Below are 19,397 nucleotides of genomic sequence, written 5' to 3'. Positions count from 1 at the left end.
AATTAAATTGTGAATAAATTTACTTAATGTTTTATTAATTTTGGACAAACCGTTCAAAAGTTACAAGAGTTACAAGAGATATAATAAATAATTGCCTTCAACGACTTTAGAAAAATATTCTAGTTTCAATTGTTTTGTTGTTAGACTATACTGTAGATAATCTAAGTTTAAACTAATTTACTTAATATTTTATTAATTTTGGACAAACCGTTTGAAAGTTACAAGAGATATAATAAATGGATGCATGGACCATTCATATACGTAACAAACAAATGCACTTTTAATTAATTTAATTTATTATTATTTATATTTTAATTAATGCATTTTTTTCAATTTAATTTTGTTCCAACAGTTGTAAATTGTAATATACAGATTTGTAGATATTTTTATTAGCTTTTTAACGTTGTATAATATAATATATGTGCTGGAACAAATTTTAACAATATAAAAGTAACTTGGAAAAATGTAACCACATACAAAATCAACTACAAGCAACTGTATATTCACTTTTAAAGTTTGAATTTTTTTCTAATTAATTTTGTTCCAAAAGCTACAAATATTTATACACAGATTTTTAGACAATTTTATTAGCTTTTAAACGATGTATAATAATATATACGTGTTGGAACACATTTCAAAAATATAAACGTAATTTTCAACCAAGTACAATAACTACAAGCACTTGACTGTTCACTTTCAAAGTTTGAACAATTTTTTAGGTTTAATTTTGTTCTAAAAGTAACAAATTGTTTTACAAAGATTTATACATAATTTTATTAGCTTTCTAACGAGGTATAATAATATATACTCGTATATGTGCCGGAACAAATTTGAATATTATAAACGTTTAGAAATGTAACCAAGTACAATAACTGCAAGCACTTGAATGTTCACTTTTAGAGTTTTGATTTTTTTTTCAATTAATTTGTTCCAAAAGTGACAAATTGTTATATACAGATTTATAGATAATTTTATTAGCTTTTCAATGATGTATAAAAATTAATACATGTTGGAACAAAATTAAACAATATAAACGTAAAGGCATAAAGTGACTATTATTTTTTTCTACTTGCCTCCATCACAGTCCATACTCTGGGCGTCAACAGGTTTCATCATTCCATTAGGCAGCACAAAACAAGGAGCACCCGCCGGAGTGCCCCCTTGAAGGACACTAGCTCCTTTAAGCAAGGCATAAGGAACAATAATCATAGGATTTGTAGGCAAAGCCAAAAACTTAGTCTGATTAACATCCGTCTTGGCAGCCGCTTCTCTCCTGGTTTGGCAGTAATGAGTCTTGTGAGCCCTATAGGTTTTGTTAGAACTGAATTTGATATCGCAATCGGAGCAATATCTATCGGCCAGATCCGGATCGGGAATCTTGGATACGTCTAAAGACCCTGTATCGATTGTGTCAAGGGCTCCTAATTTGTTAAAATCTACTAAAGATACTCTAGATGCCAAATTGGCGGTGTCTAGTAATCCTACGCCCAGTTTTTGTAGGTCTTGCAGGGTTGTTCCGCTGAGTTTTTGGAAATCTGCTAAAGACACTCCGATTTTGGGGGCTTCTGCAATGTTTTCTGGTGTGTTTAGGGTTGATGTTGCTGAAGGGGGTGTTACTGCAGCCCCGTGCATCCTCATATGACGATTTAATGACACTTTTTTATCAGCAGAGTAAGAACATTGAGAACAGGCGTACAATTTTGATAGACGTGGTTGTTTTGCCGAAGGAGGACTTCCTGAAGCACGATTTGGCTCTGAAGCATCTAAAAACAAAATTATATTAAATCAAATCCTACACACCACTAGTAGTGCAGTGAACGGAGAGGAAACTAGTGGTGTATGGCATCATGCCTTAAGGCAAATTGCTGGAACTTTCCGTACCGTAATGAAATATTCAAGAAATTTTAAACGTTTTCAAATATATTATTGCAAATCGGAGATAAATCAATTTATCTCCAGAACATTAACAACCGTCATTTCATTCCGAATTCAATTTCAAAAAAAAAATGGTTGCCTAATTTACACAAAATTGAAAAAGTATACAGTATAAGTGAAAATGTCGCACAGAATTATTTGCAAATGCCTAATTATTGCAACAAACATATTATTATGTATAAAATTTATTAAATAAATGTTATTAATAATTTTGAAATAACAAAAAAACTAACATAAGATAAATATGTATATACGTCTTAATAAATATCCTTCTAAAATGTTAAATATTCAATTTTTGCATATTTTTTAAATTACATAATTAATAATACATCATAAACTGATATTTAGATAATTTAATTTCTGAAATTTTTCATAGCTAAGAGTAAAAACAGTGGTCAAAGTTTTCCCAAGATTTGGCGCGTGCACGTTAACCTAAAACAAAGGGTCGATCCAGGTTGCGTGCACTTTTAGGCAAAAACTAGCCCCAAACTGTATTTATTAGAAAAATAATGAACAATATAAAGTCAATCAATGAAATATGACTTATAATACTATTACAAATATTTTTTAATTAAATTGAGTACAACCCTATGTTTATATTACGTATATTGCCAATTGCAAACTTGGACATATTGTAGCGAGTTCAAACCGAATTCATTTGAGTTTTTCGTATAAGAGTGTTTGTGATAGATTATAGGAATATGTAGTAAATTTTATCTAGTTTCTGTTAAATTAACTAGAAAAGAGTATCCTACTCCTAAGTCTAATTTTCTCTTAAATTCGCCTATTTTACTTATGTCCTCTAACTTTAACTTAATTAATAATTAAATAGATATTCACAACACTTCACCTAATCAAATAATCTCCATCTGCACAAGTTAACCTTTTTATTTTATTTTCAATTATATATCTTATTGTGTAAATGAATAATATTGTTACATTCTGTATTATATGTAATTTTATATTAAGCGCATTATTAATTTTACTATTAGATTGTCAAATATCTCCCTTCCGCATTTTTGCTCTTCGTTTATAATACAAAAAGGCGGAAGGGAGATATTTGACAACCTAATATTTGCAAATGCGTTTAGACTGTGACTATACGGGAGCACCTTTTCAATTTTGTGTAAATTTGGCAACTTTTTTTTTTAAATTGAATTCGAAATGAAGTGACGATTGTTAATGTAATAATTGATTTATGATTTACATTTGATTTGCTCAGATATAACGGGATAGTAAAAATAATGAAACTATTACAGTATTTGTAATAATATATTTGAAAACGTCTCGAATATTTCATTACCATACGGGAAGTTATAGCAATTTGCCTTAAGGCACGATGCCATACACCACTAGTTTACACTTACCATCAACAGCTTGACAACTATCATCATCCTGGTCCTTATTATTGACCCTATGGGAGCAATAGTAGGTGCAATGGGCTTCCAAAGTACTTAAACTGGAAAACCTGATTCCACAAGGTGGACAAATATATGGAGGTCCACTTGGAGCAGCTGGAATATTTTCTTTGGCTGCAGCTAAATTCAAATCACCCGCCAGAAGCGTATTTGCAGCAGCAGCCATCTGCTGGAAGGCTGCGAAGGACGCTAAAGCTGGGTTGAGACGCAAACCTTGTTTGTGGGGAACAGATGGCGATACTGGCTTCTTGGAAACTAGAAAATAAATACAATATATATATATATATATATATATATATATATATATATATATATATGTATATATATATATGTATATATATATATATATATATATATATATACATATATATATATATATATATATATGTATATATATATATATATATATATATATATATATATATATTTTGTATGATTCTGAATTTGATGTTGACATATGTATTAACAAAGTCTAATAATCGAGCATAACATCAATAAAAAACATGAATTTCTTTCAAAAATTTATTTTAAATCCATACGTTTCGGCTATAATCCTAGCCTTCATTCAGTGGGAACTAAAATTAAAATTAAAAACTAAAACAATTGAATTGGAGTGAAAAGAAAAAATAAAATAGTAATTAGTACTTACAATTAGTTGATCTTAGTGTTAATTTGGAAAACTTTAATAATCCATGGTATTAGGATATGGTAATGCACTACACTATGTATTATAAACATTAACTTGAAATTACACAATATTTTCACAAAAACTTTCACTCCAATTCAATTGTTTTAGTTTTTAATTTTAATTTTAGTTTCCACTGAATGAAGGCTAGGATTATAGCCGAAACGTATGGATTTAAAATAAATTTTTGAAAGAAATTCATGTTTTTTATTGATGTTATGCCCGATTATTAGACTTTGTTAATATATATATATATATATATATATATATATATATATATATCTTATATAGAAAAATGTAGCCCTCGATCAAATGATTCGGTAAAACTCGAAAAAACTTGAAAAATTCGTGTCAATCCAGAGATTGTCGGAAAGATTGTGAGATATTATTTCAAAATCGCGTAGAAACTTTACATTTTTAATTTGAAAATTTTTGTAGAAGTGTAATTTAAATAAAACAATGGACGGTGACTAACACGCCAAATGTCGAACGTTTTTAACAGATGATGTTCAATTACGTTTGATAGGATGTCTTACGTGAATATTATTTAATTATGATCAAATTGTAGTAAGTAGTTTTGTTTTTAGTTTTATTTGTACACGAAAACGTTAGTAAACGTTTTGACGTAAACAAATTGACGGCTTAAAATATATTTTAAAAATATAAAGTGTTATAAAATTTAAGTATGTTATTTCTTAATATGTGTACTAAATTATACAAATTTAAAATCATAACTTCTAACATAAGAAACTAAAAAATTTCAATGCACACTTGCATACTCTATTTTTATTAGTAGCGAAACGACGGTTGGACATGATATGGGAAATACTTTTGAAAAATGTTTTAAAAATATACAATATTATACTAGAGCTATAACATTTTAGTATGTTATTACCTAATATATGTACTCAATTATAATAATATAAAATCACATACGTTTCTAACAAAAAAAAGCTATAAATGTGCAATTTTGTAAACAAATGCACTCTTGCATATCTAGTTTCCAATAGTTGCAAGTACGCGGTTTTATGAGTTTTTTGAAAAATATTTAAAAATATAAAACGTTATACTAGAGTTACAAAATTTTACTATGTTATTTTTTAATATGTGTACTAAATTATAAAAATATAAAATCACGCATATTTCTTACAAAAACAGCTATAAATTTGCAATTAAGTAAAATCATGTAATAGGGCCGCAAGTGTTACTACAAACTCAACAATATTAACTTTTTTGAAATGTTAATATGAAAATGCACTTTTTGGCATATTTTTCTCAAACACGGTGCTCTAAAAGATCTCACTTGTATAATTATATATTTATTGGTAATTATAAAACATTTTCTAGGTTATATTATTTTTTATTTATGTTATTGAAATTCAGAACCTAAATTTCGTATCAAATGGACATTTTGTCGAATAACATTTTCCCAGTTATAATTTCCCAGAATTTATCGAAGAATAAATAGAAATATATAAAGGTCCGGAGTTAAAAAGCTCCACCACCGATGTGTCAAAAATCAGTAAAGTTAAGCATTGTTTAACAACAATAATTGAAAGTAGAGGGAAAAAGATGTATAACAAGCTATAACCTTGATTCTCATGTCCCTGCTATCGAGAGATAAACGGTGATCTTCGAAAATCCATAATAAAAGTATTTTCTTCCGTTGGTAGTTTTTTAGCATTAGTTAAAAATGTAATTATTTTTGTAAAATACCTTTAAAATTAAAATAAAACATTAAACCTGTTTGCAACCAGGCCGTTCCAATAGGGTAAAAAGGTCTAGATAACAAATTTCTGAAAGACGTCAAAAAAGCACATTTCTACAATAATGAAGTAGAAGGCAGTTTACTGAACGTAGTCAGATAATCGTTCGTTTGATATGTGTTATTTGTTGTGATATAATTGTTATGGTTTTCACAATATAGTTTATATTTGCTCAAAGTCAAATTGGACCTTTGTGCCTCGCCCTGCTCTACATATATACTTTTTATTAAATTTACTTTAATTCATCGAATGTTATTTGAAACTTTTCAAAAAGCAGGTCAAAGAAGAAATACTTAATTCATTTTCTATTTCTCACAAAAATTTGAAAATTTTGTATAAGGTCGGTAGTATTATTTACAATGATACACAAAATCCAGAATCCAAAAAGAATGTGAAAAACTTGAAATGTAATCAATAAGTCGAAAGGCCAAAAAAACTTGGATGGATTATACTATGTTTTCTATAGGAAGTGTATAAAACATCCTGTTAGATTGTATTGACAAAATATAGACAATCGAATGGGGTTTATTGTTTTTATAATACTTTATTGTATATAGTATTCAAACAACACATCATAGAATACACTTTGAAGAATTAATATTTTTGATTCTCTAGAAATTGTTTAGAATATACCTTACTTAGCAAAACAACGTTTGCCGGGCCAGCTAGTATATATATATATATATATATATGTATATATATATATATATATATATATATACATATTTCTATTACCCTTACCTTCTTCGTTAGAGTGTTGAGATTTCGCATCGTCCTCCTCCATAATTTCTTCAGATTGTTTTTCATTTTTGCAATCGTCTCCTGAATTGGAAATTGGAGATTTTTGCAAATTTTCTTTACTATTCGAGTCACCGTTTTCGTTTTTATGATGATGGTCATCATCAGGTTTTTGATGGTCTTCACATTTTATAGAAGGCGACATGCCTGTGAGATTTTCCTCATCTTCGTCTTCTTCTCCTGAGAAAGGAAAAAATATATTAGTAAATATAATAATAAAAAATAACATTTATATAAAAATATACAAAATATTGTTTTTAAATTCATTTTAAAATTGTGTGGAGAAATCAGTATTTTTTAAACTATTGTCTATTTTCATAATTTATATTTTTTATTAATTGAAGAAAATTTGTGGATATTTAGTTTTAGTTTGAATTTTCTGAGTACATAATATTACTAATTATTTTATTATTTTGAACTAAATTAAAAGTTTTTTGTATTAGCAAAATTGTTTATTTAATTTTTCATTTATAATTATTTAGACTTATTTGGAGTTTAGTTTAATTATATGAATAGCTAATATTATTTATGATTTTATTCTTCTGAACTTAAGTTTTTTGTTCAAGTAAAATTGTTTATTTAATTCACTGATACTTAAAAATGTCTAAACCTCTATACTGTAAATTTTGTGGAAATTATGTTAAAATAAAATTAAATTTTACACATTTATAGAAAATTTAATATAATTTTACAGTATAGAGTAACTTTATTATAAGTATAATAAAGTTACATATTGAAAACAGAAAAAATGTCCAGTACTTTTCATACAATATAAAAAATGTGTAAATTAAGTTTTTAATTAAAAATTCTTATTTGTTTTTTTTTTAAATAATAATTATAAATTAATGTATATACCATATGTTAGACATGTGTTATATATATATATATATATATATATATATATTAGGGTGGTCCTTAAAATGGTCATTTTCGAATTTCCTTGCTCCCAGGGGCTCAAATGGTTCCAAATAGATAAAAAACAATTCTCTGAAAGTTTTAGCTCTTAATATTAACGTTTAGATAGAGCGCAATTCAATCAAAGTTTTGTATGGAAATAGCATGGAAAAATTTTCAAAAATTTTCAAAAATTTAAAAAATGTTTTTTAGATGTAATTTAGCAAACAAATGAATGAATAAAACTCATTTATTTGTCGCTAACTTATACCTAAAACATTTTTTTTTAATTTTCAAAATGTTTTCCATGCTCTTTCCATACAAACTTTGATTGAATTGCGCTCTATCTAAACGTTAATATTAAGAGCTAAAACTTTCAGAAAATTGTTTTTTATCTATTTGGAACCAGTTGAGCCCCTGGGAGCAAGGACATTCGAAAATGACCATTTTAAGGACCACCCTAATATATATATATATATATATATATATATATATATATATATATATATATAGGTATATTTAAAATAAAAAAGCACAGTTAACTCATGTGTATCATGTTAAGATTATGCAGTGACGTAGAAAGAGATAATCTTAACATAAATACATACTTGTACATTTTTGTACATATATATATATATATATATATATATATATATATATACACATATATATATATATATTATAAAATATAATGTACAATATCTGATCGTGACACCGACGGATTTGCTGGAAATCTGCTTCAAGTTTATAAAAATATTTTTTTATCAATTTGTTACAATAATAATTAAAGAATGAGTTATTAATTAAATTGTAAAATAATTTGTAAAGATATGAAATTAACTATGTTTTAGATATTGTAAACTAAAGAATCCAACAATCATAATTTTGTGTACAATTTTCAAATTATGAGGTAGAAATAAGGGTACACTTGTTTAATATTTCAACTACGACTTTGTTATAATGTTAGATATAAACATTTTGTTGACTTGAATTTCCATTAAATCTATAGAAAATTATCCAAAAATCTGCATACTCAATACTCTCTAGAAAAGAAATCATAACTTTAAAGTAATGAAAGATAAGGGTACATTTTTTTAGTTTTTTGACCTAAACGTTATATCGCAAGAAATAAAAAAAAGAATTTGCATACACTCAATCTATATGAAATTCTATAAAAATTTACATTTTTAAAATTGTCCTAAATCGACCCACAAAAATTAAAATTCCTCTTTAACACGTAAAATTAATTAAAATCGTTACTTTTAAATAATGGAGTGGCAATGGTACAATTTTTTAGAGTTTTCAGTATAATTTCGTTAAACTTCGAGATTAAATAATTTTATTCACATGTACCTTCACTTTATAAATTTTTTTAAAATTTTATACAAATTTAAAAACCTGTGAGTTAATAATTTTTGAAACTGTTCCAATTTTTCAAAAAAATATCCATATTTATTTTATCTATATATTTGTAACTCGCATAAATAAGAAATTATTAACTTATTCACTAAAATTAGTATACAGATGTGTTAAATAACTATTCTCATATTAGTATTCGTGGTGAATTTAAAATTTCCTATTTTTTTAAAAATATTTTACTATAGAAAAGACAGGTGGATTGCAAACCGTAAAAATAGATCTTTGATGGTAAATGATTTATTTATAATAGAAATATTAATTTATTTACTAAAATTAGTATATAGATATGTTTATTCACTATTCTAAAAACTCTAAAATATAATTAAGTAAAAAACAAAGTTTAAAGAACTTTGTAGTACTTTACAAATGCTGCCTAGAAATGTTTTGGTGTCGAATTGTAGAGAATGAATATGTTTTAATATGTATATTTTTGTATTTTATGCGGATTGGATCTTGATATATATATATATATATATATATATATATATATATAATATCGGAAAGCATATGAAGTGCATATGGTCAGATATTAATCTTTAATTAGGTTTTCATGTTTGAAGGCGTGGTTCCAGAAGTATCTTCCACGAAATTCATAACTTATATATCATAACAAATATATATATATATATATATATATATATATATATAAATATATATAGATACATGTTTTTATTTTATATGGTCGATATATTTGCATTACTTCTTTGATGCACTCCATCGATTCTTAAACACATTACGTATTATTATAATCAATAGAGGTATATAAACCTCATAAAAATAATCAACACCTTAAACAAATGGATAGTTACTATTTTCTGTATGTTTTAATTAAATTTTAAAAATTCTAGAAATATGAATAATGCAAATTTTTATGTTACTTATGAAATAATCAGAGAAGAATCCACAACGATTTAAAATTTCCAGAAGATCCAAATTTTAGTCTAAATTTTTTGGTGTAAACTATTTAGTGTAATGTTAGGTTGTCAAATATCTCCCTTCCGCTTTTTTGCTCTTGGTTTATAATACAAAAAGGCGAAAGGGAGATATTTGACAACCTTATACTTTAGCTGACAAGAAATTGATCATGACATATTATTTACTTTTATTAACATTAATTAAAAAAATAATGCAACAGTTCACTCATTTATACCAAAAATTATTTGTTATTAATTTATTGTTAAATTCCCGTAGGGCAAGTTATAGTAATCGCAAAAAAATCGAAAATTTTTGCATTTCTCGACGTTTCAAAGGTTTCTGAATATTTTGGCATACCTTAGAAAAAATGGATGTGTGTGTGTGTGTGTGTGTGTGTGTGTGTGTGTGCGTGTGTGTATGTATGTGCGGATACAAATTTTCGTCGACGATTTCGGGAACACCGATCAACCGATTTGAATAATTCAAAAAACATTCGATTCGTATTGATAAGGAGACGTGCTGATTAGTTTTTGGCGAAGGCAGGTCTAGCCGTTCCGAAGATACGGGGCAAAAAGTGCCGAAAACGGTAACTCAGTTTTTAAGAGAACGGAGCGTCCTATTTTAATAATTCAAAAAACATTTCACTTGTATTGACAAGGTGAAGAACCGATAAAATTTTCATAAAGGCAGGTCTAGCGGCTTCGAAGATCTAATGAAAAAAGTAAAAAAAAAATGCCATTTGGCGGTCAAAAATGATCATTAGACATATGCACATCAAATTATCAGATACTTCAGAAATTTTAACAATAAGTATAATTTTGGTTTACATTCCTATGGGTTCCGTACCAATGTTTACGCGTTAGACGTCGACGCGGTTTGATATTTCGTCTTTATGCAGTTAAAGCAGTACGATTGCTTTGAAAACTAGCTGTAAGTGGAATTCTGTCTTAAGGCAATTAGGGCATCGTGCCTTAAGGCAAATTGCTGGAACTTCCCGTACCAAAAATTTTTATTTTTTTTAAAAACGATTAACATTTTTGAAAAAAAATTACTTTGAAAAAATAAGATTTTTGAGAAACTATAAATTGGACAAAAAATTAGTTTTTTTTTGAAAAAAAAAATTTTTAAAAAAAAATTTTTTTCAAAAAAAAAAAATTTTTTTTTTGAAAAAAAAATTTTTTTTCTTTATTTTGACATATTGTGGAAGATCTGAACTTTTTTTTCAAAGCAATCGTACTGCTTTAACTACATAGGGACAAAATATAAAGCGCGTAAGCGCCGCGTCGCTGTCTAACGCATAAGCATTGGTACGGAACCCATAGGAATGTTAACAAAATGTATACTTATTGTTAAAATCTCTATAAAATATCTGATAATTTGATGTGCATATGTCTAATGATCATTTTTGACCGCCAAATGGCTCATTTTTTTACTTTTTTCTCTATATCTCCGAAATCGCTGGACCTACCTTTATGAAAGTTGTATCGATTCTTCATCTTGTCAATACAAATAAAATGTTTTTTGAATTATTCAAATCGGACGCTCCGTTCTCTTAAAAACTGAGTTACCGTTTTCGGAACTTTTTGCCCCGTATCTTCGGAACGGCTTGACCTGCCTTTGCCAAAAACTAATCAGCACGTCTCCTTATCAATACGGATCGAATGTTTTTTGAATTATTCAAATCGGTTGGTCCGTGTTCCCGAAATCGTCGACGAAAATTTGTATCCGCACATACATACACACACATACATACATACACACACACATACACACACACATACACACACACACACACACACACACACACATACATCCATTTTTTCTAAGGTATGCCAAAATGTTCAGAAACCTCTGAAACGTAAAGATATATAAAAATTTTCATTTTCGATTTTTTTGCGATTACTATAACTTACCCTACGGGAAGTTAAAAAGTTTAGATCTTTCAAAATATGTCAAAATAAAGAAAACATTTTTTTAAAAAAAAAAAATTAAAAAAAAAAAAAATCAAAAAAAAGTAATTTTTTGTCTAATTGTTTGTCAAAAATCTTATTTTTTCAAAGTAAATTTTTTTCAAAAATGTTAATCGTTTTTAAAAAAATAATAATTTTTGGTACGGGAAGTTCCAGCAATTTGCTTCAAGGCACGATGCCTTAATTGCCTTAAGACAAAATTCCACTTACAGCTAGTTATATATTTATTTTCCTCACCAATTATCCAAGTTGTATCTGCGACGCCAATTTGGTCGTTTTTCTAATATAATTTACTGAATTATTTATTTATTTAATTCATTTAAAAACTGATGACTTTAACCTGAGTCTATTACATCGATTTGATGTGATTTTCGTCGATTTCCCAGCTTTTTGTTTTCCCAATGAAAATAACAAAAAGCGAGTATCAACTCAACCATTGTGTTCGAATGAGTTTGCAGTCGACTAAGTTTTGATTTTCTGAATATTTGTTTTGCAGATACCACGTCGGATGATGACTACGATTTCAGTAACCGAAACATGTAGAAATGAATATAGAATATTATCCCAGCAAATGTTGGTGTGAGTGTTAGTAATATCCCAGTTTGTGGAGGAGACAATGCAGCAGAAAAGCCGGAAATAAGGAAAATGAAATTTATGGACGCCAATGCTCTCTCACGACTTGGTATGTGGTATGTGTTATGGTAAGATAGACACTGGATTTAATAAAGGATGTTTCAGTTATCCGAATGTGGTGAATTGATCACCAGGAACCAGGAATGTCTGGTGTCAAGGTGAAGATTGGATGGAGGTTCCAAGTGGACTTCAAAAGTTGTGGGGTACTTGTAGAAAAAAATTGAGTATACAGATTTTTGCAAAATTTTATGTAGATTTAAGTATCCGAACAGAATTTCTTAATCTTTATATTTATTAAAGTTGTAGCTAAAAAACTAGAAAAATATACCCCAGAATTTCAACGCCATAAAAGCAATTGCATGTACAGTGGTACATGTAGACATATTTCACAAAAATGAATTTTTAGGGTTTGTGAGATGTTTCTAAAGAATTCTAAAAATGCAGATTTTTACAGAATTTTATATAGATTTGATATGTGTAAACTAAATTTCTTAATCTCTACATTTAGCAAAGTTGTAGTAGAAAAATTAGAAAATTCTACCCTTGCATTTAAACCCCATGAAAGCAATTACAAATACTATTAGTAGGCATATTATACAAAAGTGAGTTTTTAGGGTTTGTGAGATATTTCTAAAGAATTCTAAATATGCAGGTTTTTGCAGAATTTTATATAGATTTGGTGTGTGTAAACAAAATTTCTTAATCTCTACATTTAGCAAAGTTGTAGTAGAAAAATTAGAAAATTCTACCCTTGCATTTAAACCCCATAAAAGCAATTACAAATACTATTAGTAGGCATATTATACAAAAGTGAGTTTTTAGGGTTTGTGAGATATTTCTAAAGAATTCTAAATATGCAGATTTTTGCAGAATTTTATGCAGATTTGATATGTGTAAACTAAATTTCTTAATCTCTACATTTAGCAAAGTTGTAGTAGAAAAATTAGAAAATCCAACCCTTGCATTTAAACCCCATAAAAGCAATTACAAATACTATTAGTAGGCATACTATACAAAAGTGAGTTTTTAGGGTTTGTGAGATATTTCTAAAGAATTCTAAATATGCAGATTTTTGCAGAATTTTATATAGATTTGATGTGTGAACTAAATTTCTTACATTTAGCAAAGTTGTAGCTAAAAATCTAAAAAAAATGTACCCATACATTTGAACGCCACAAAAGCATTTACAAGTACAGTAGTATAAGTAGATATATTGCACAAAAGTGAGTTTTTTGGGTTTGTGAGATATTTCTAATGAATTCTAAAAATGCAGATTTTTACAGAATCTTTCGTAGATTTTATGTGTGCAATTTAAATTTCTTAATGTAATGATTTAGCAAAGTTATAGTAAAAAACCTACAAAAGTGTAACTCTGCCTCTCCATTTCTTGAGGATTGTACATACAGTAACAATTTGTGGAAATTTCATTAACAAGTAGATTTTTGAAGTGATTTAAAGAAATTTTAAATATGCAAATTTTTAAAGAATTTTATATAGATTTAATGTGTGCAAACAAAGTTTCTTAATCTCATGATGCAACAAAGTTTTAGTTTAAAAACTAGAAAATTATACCTTGGATGACAACAGATTTATATATATATATATATATATATATATATATATATATTATATATATACATATATGTTTGAAGGGAAAAGGTGGTATAAGTGAGATAAGGGAAATCATATTCTCTCGGTTTTATTTCACTTAAACCCCGATTCAAATAAGGGTTGAAGGCGCCGAATCGAGGGTTTATATATACATGTACATTTATACATATATATATACATATATACATATGTAGAAAGAAACTTTTTATTCCAGAGCTCTATTATTATTATATCCAAAAAATGTTGAAAAATATTTATCATATTAAAATAAAAACGATCGACTATGAATATCACTTAAGTCCAAATAACATTTTTGGCAATGTTTTAATTTTTTATAAATAAATGGAAAAAATATAGGTTTTGAAATTATTTTTATAAAATACTAAAATGCATTAAAAAGTTATTAAAATTTATTTCAAAGCTCTATTAGTATTATTTTAGAAGATATTGAATATTGAAATATAAACTCTTCACCATTAGATCCTCCTAAAGCCTAAAGACTATCAGAGGACATTTTATTAAAGTTTTAATTTTTATAAATAAACTATTATAATGTAGGATTTGAAATAATGTTTATAAAATACTAGAATGCATTGAATATTTATTAAAATTTATTCAAAAGCTGTATTATTATTATTTTAATTATTAATAAATTTAATTCATTTAAATAATTGCTACCGATTTTTCTTATTTATTTATGAGAAAACTTGTGAAGTAAATCTGTTTACTACAATTTTATTTCAATCAAAGTAATATAAATATTGTAAATATTTCCCATAGCTGTTTCTCTAAAGATTAGTTCATTTTTACAGCCCAAAAACTATAAAAATAGCATTATAGCTACAATATTATAAAAATATTGGAAGAGTGGACGCTCCTTGATAAATTTTTATGGTGACATCAAAATATATATATTTCACATTAAAACAATATTTTTATACGACTAAAATAAACAGAATTAAATAATAAAAATATTATAAGGCGAAAAATGATTTATCGAAATACATTTTGTGGCGAGTCATTTAAAATATATTAATCATAACATGAATCATATTATATATATATATATATATATATATATATATATATATATATATGTATATTGTGATCATCTCATTTCCTCGGGTTATCAAAAAATACAAAAAAATATATTTGCAAAAGGAATGATAAATTGCAAAATGCATTTAATATACGTATGTATATATAGATTTAAATTGAAATATATTTAAAATAATTGAAATTGAAAGTACTTTTGGTACTTTATCAAAAAATTATCATCTTTTGCTAATGTCACACAACAACCCCTAATAGTACCCTTATATATAATATAAAATGACACAAGTAAAAATACAAATGATTCTGGATATATATATATATATATATATATATATATATATATATATATAATTTACACGGTACATTTTTTTATTTTTTCATTTTTAAAAAATTTGTTAAAAATTCTCTTAAAATCGGATCTTAAATGCGGATTTCTTCTAAAATAATAGTCCCAGAGTTACGAAACCCATTTTATGAATTAGCTAAAGTATTATTATAAATTGTAAATATAATTGAAATCATATAATATTTATTAAATAGTAATAAAAATTCAAATATTGCCAAAGCGTTGAACTGACTGAATTTTTTTACCAACAATATAACAATTATGTGCTTTGATCTTAAAATATCTTCTAAAATAATAATACTAGAACTCTGGATTAAATTTTGATAGATATTATAAGCATTCTAGTATTTTACAAAAATATTTGTAAATCCTAGATTTTTATTATAAATTTATAAAAATTCAAACTTTAAACGAAAGGCCCCACAAATCTGACTATACTAACCCAAACGTAGCAAAATGTAACAAATATCTACTAAAATAATAATATAATAATAATAGAACTCTGGAAAAATTTTAGATGAATATTTGAAATATTCTAGTATTTTATAAAAATAATTTTAAGTCCTAGATTACTATTGTTCACTTATAAAACCGAAAATTGGTGGTCTTTGGTGGTTTTATCTTAAAAATGTTGATCAGTAATTTAAGTTTTACCATATATCTTCTAAAATAATAATAATAAAACTTTAAAATAAATTTTTATTCATATTTAGAGTATTTTAGTATTTATAAAAATAATTTTATACTCTAATTATTACAAATAATTACAAAAATTCAAAACTCTCCAAGAAAATCATTTCCACCTATCGATTTCATTTTTTATATTATTTTATTAAAAAATATGATATATGATACAAGATGATGTGCGTAAGAGTTATCATATCTTTTCGCAAAATAATAATATATTATCGTGTATTGGAAATCTGAAAGGGGGGTGGATTGCCCTTATTATGTACAATGGGGCGCTTGTTTGATTTTAACTCCGGATTGTGAATACGTGTGAAAGACTGATAAGGGTTTGAAGTCATATATGAGTATATGACAACCCCTATATACAATATCATATAAATATATATATATATACATATATTTTTATAAAGATCTAAAAGTCAAACCGATATTTAGATGTCAGAAATTTATAGAAACATTTGTTTAAAGTTTGAATTTTTATAAATAAACAACAGAAATCTAGGTTCCAAAATTATTTTCCTAAAATACTAGAATGCTTTAGATATTGTAATTTTGTCTTTATGATCTGACCGAGTAGCATTTTTGCAAAGTATTATTTTTATTAACAAAACATAAGAATCTAAGATTTAGTAATATTTTTAAAAAATAGTAGAATGTTATAAATATTCATCAAAATTTATTCTAGATCTCTAATATTATTATTTTAGAAAATATCTATTAAAATATCAAATTATTTACTGATAGTCTTGAAACGCCAATGACTTTCGGAGAACATTTTTTTACTATTTGAATTTTCATAAATAAACAATAATAATATGGGATTTGGAATTATTTTTTTAAAAAACCCCAATGTTAAAAAAACTTATTAAAATTTATCCTAATGCTCTAGTATATTATTATTTTAGAAGTTATATAATAAAATATTGAATCTTCACTTCTAGTAATAATCGCCAAAAACTTTCGAAGGACGTTTTTCACAAATAAAATTTTTATAAATAAAGAATTATAATATAGGATTTTCAAGTATTTTTATAGAATACTATAATGTAGTATATATTCATTAAAATTTATCTCAAACCTCTATAATTATTATTTTAAGAAATATCTTTGAAAATATTAATTATTTAGTTTAAGGCTAGAAACACCACAGACATTCCGGAGGGCATTTATCTAAATCTAAAAATTTGAATTTTTACAAATTAATAATAAAAATTCAGATTTAAAAACTATTTTTATAAAATACTAGAATACTTTAGATATTTATTAAAATTTATTTGAAAACTCTGCTAATATTATTTTAGAAAATATAAACATATTAAAATCTAAACGCCTAATTATTATATTGATAGTCAAAAACTTATCGAACGCACCCTTTTTAAGTATTTAAATTTTTATAATTATTTTAATAATTATTTAATAAATATTATGCAACTGCAAAAAATTCCAGGATTTATAGTAATAAATCAGCTATTTATTAAAATTTATTTGGTTGTTCTGCGATTATTATCTTAGATGATATTTGGGTTCAAAATTGCAAGTTTTACTTATATAAATAAATCCAGAATTTTTTCCTAAAAAATAAAAATTTGTAGTAATAATAAATTATCTATGTACATCAATTTTTTCTATAACCCTGTCATTATTTTTTGGAGATAACTGTGTATTATTTTATATATATATATATATATATATATATATATATATATAATCCTATATCTATAAAAAAATTGTTTTTGTTTCCTGACAAACGACAGATTTGTTTTTAAGAATATTAACGTCAACAAAAGTTTTTATCTCATTTTAAAACTTTTTTAAACTCTCCGACAATGATAAAAGGACTTTAGAACATCATTTTTTATTTTAAAAAATTACATGATAATAAGTCATGAAAAAATTCACAAAATATGAATAATAAAATTAATTTATATTCATATATAAATATTCCTAATCGTTTAAGGAAATTGAGAATTTATCAATTCCCAATACGAATTCCTTTATAAAAATTCAATTGAATTTGTATTTTATCTTTTGAACAATAGAGTAGATAATTTTTTATCTAATTATATATAGTTAGATAATTTAGAAAAATGATCCAATGCATTTTTCTATCTATCAAGGAAGTCGTTTTAGAACAATGAACCATTCATAGAGATTATATTTCAAATTATTTCGTCTGATAAAAATTATAAATATTCAGCGATTAAAATTAATATACATATATACATATACAAATATATATATCTATATATATATATATATATATATATATGATGGAACGTACCTAGTTCCGAAACGTCGTATTAAACATCTTCAAAAAACAAATTGTTTTTTATTATTGGATTTACTGTTCGGAAAAGAAACAATCAATATATATATATATATATATATATATATATATATATATATAAATGATATGTCTAATTTTTAAATTAATTTCCCAACTTTTTCCCATCGACTGACACTTTTTTAATATGATTTCCCTGTCAAAGAAATCCGTCAAAGAAAATGACACTTTGTCATCAGATTTTCCTCGAAATTGACGAATATTGAATATTCGCAAAAGTCTAGATAAGAATTATATGAGAAAATTAGATTTTCCGTTTTTATTTTACTAATCGAATTATGAGTCGAATTTTATTCGAAAATAATTATTAGAATAACGAAAAGTCTTTGTACTTTCAATTACAATTTTAAAGTAGACCGAGTTGCTGTAGGGTTTCATGATATATGACAATATTGTAGATTATTTAATTTTGTACAAATTTGCCGAATATATTATTAATATTACATAAACGGTGCAAAAGTTATAGAAAATATTATAAATACATGCACCAAGTTATCGTACAATATTAAAAGGCATTATTCTTCATTCAAGAGAGATTTTAAAGTATACCGAGTTGATGTTAGGATCTTATGATGTTAGAAAATGTTTTAGATTATTTAATTTTGTACAAATTTGCCAAATAATTTAAGTATTTTGGATGATCGGTTTAAAAGTTACAAGAGATTTTATAAATGGATGCACTAATTCGACAAATGCGAATGTTGATTTTAAAGTACACCGAGTTGCTGTAGGATTTCATGATATTAGAAAATATTACAAATAATTTAATTTTATATAAATTTGTTGAATAAGTTATTAAAATTAGAAAAACGGTTTAAAAGTTACATTTAGTTACAATTCTTTAAATATTTTATAAACTTCAGACGCAAAATTTAAAAGTTACAAGACATGGTATATGCAAATGCACTTTTATTGAA

The 19,397-nt window shown here is 25.6% G+C and overlaps 1 protein-coding gene across 1 annotated transcript in view; it reads right to left on the bottom strand.

Moving 5' to 3' along the window:
* LOC113372925 (zinc finger protein ush) overlaps positions 1-19,397 on the bottom strand; it is a gene marked incomplete in the record, with an annotated part of 100,555 nt that overhangs the window by 8,729 nt on the left and 72,429 nt on the right. The window contains 3 exon segments of the mRNA XM_026613259.1: positions 1,074-1,763; positions 3,303-3,608; positions 6,546-6,782. Coding sequence (XP_026469044.1) covers positions 1,074-1,763; positions 3,303-3,608; positions 6,546-6,782 — 1,233 coding nt within the window.

This window comes from Ctenocephalides felis, unplaced genomic scaffold, assembly GCF_003426905.1.
Source record: "Ctenocephalides felis isolate EL2017-DRISC unplaced genomic scaffold, ASM342690v1 CF-g0.4_SCAFFOLD_01604, whole genome shotgun sequence".
NCBI classification, from domain to species: Eukaryota; Metazoa; Arthropoda; class Insecta; order Siphonaptera; family Pulicidae; genus Ctenocephalides; species Ctenocephalides felis.
Note: the sequence above shows the minus strand (reverse complement) of the source record. Positions and strands in the feature narration are given on the sequence as shown.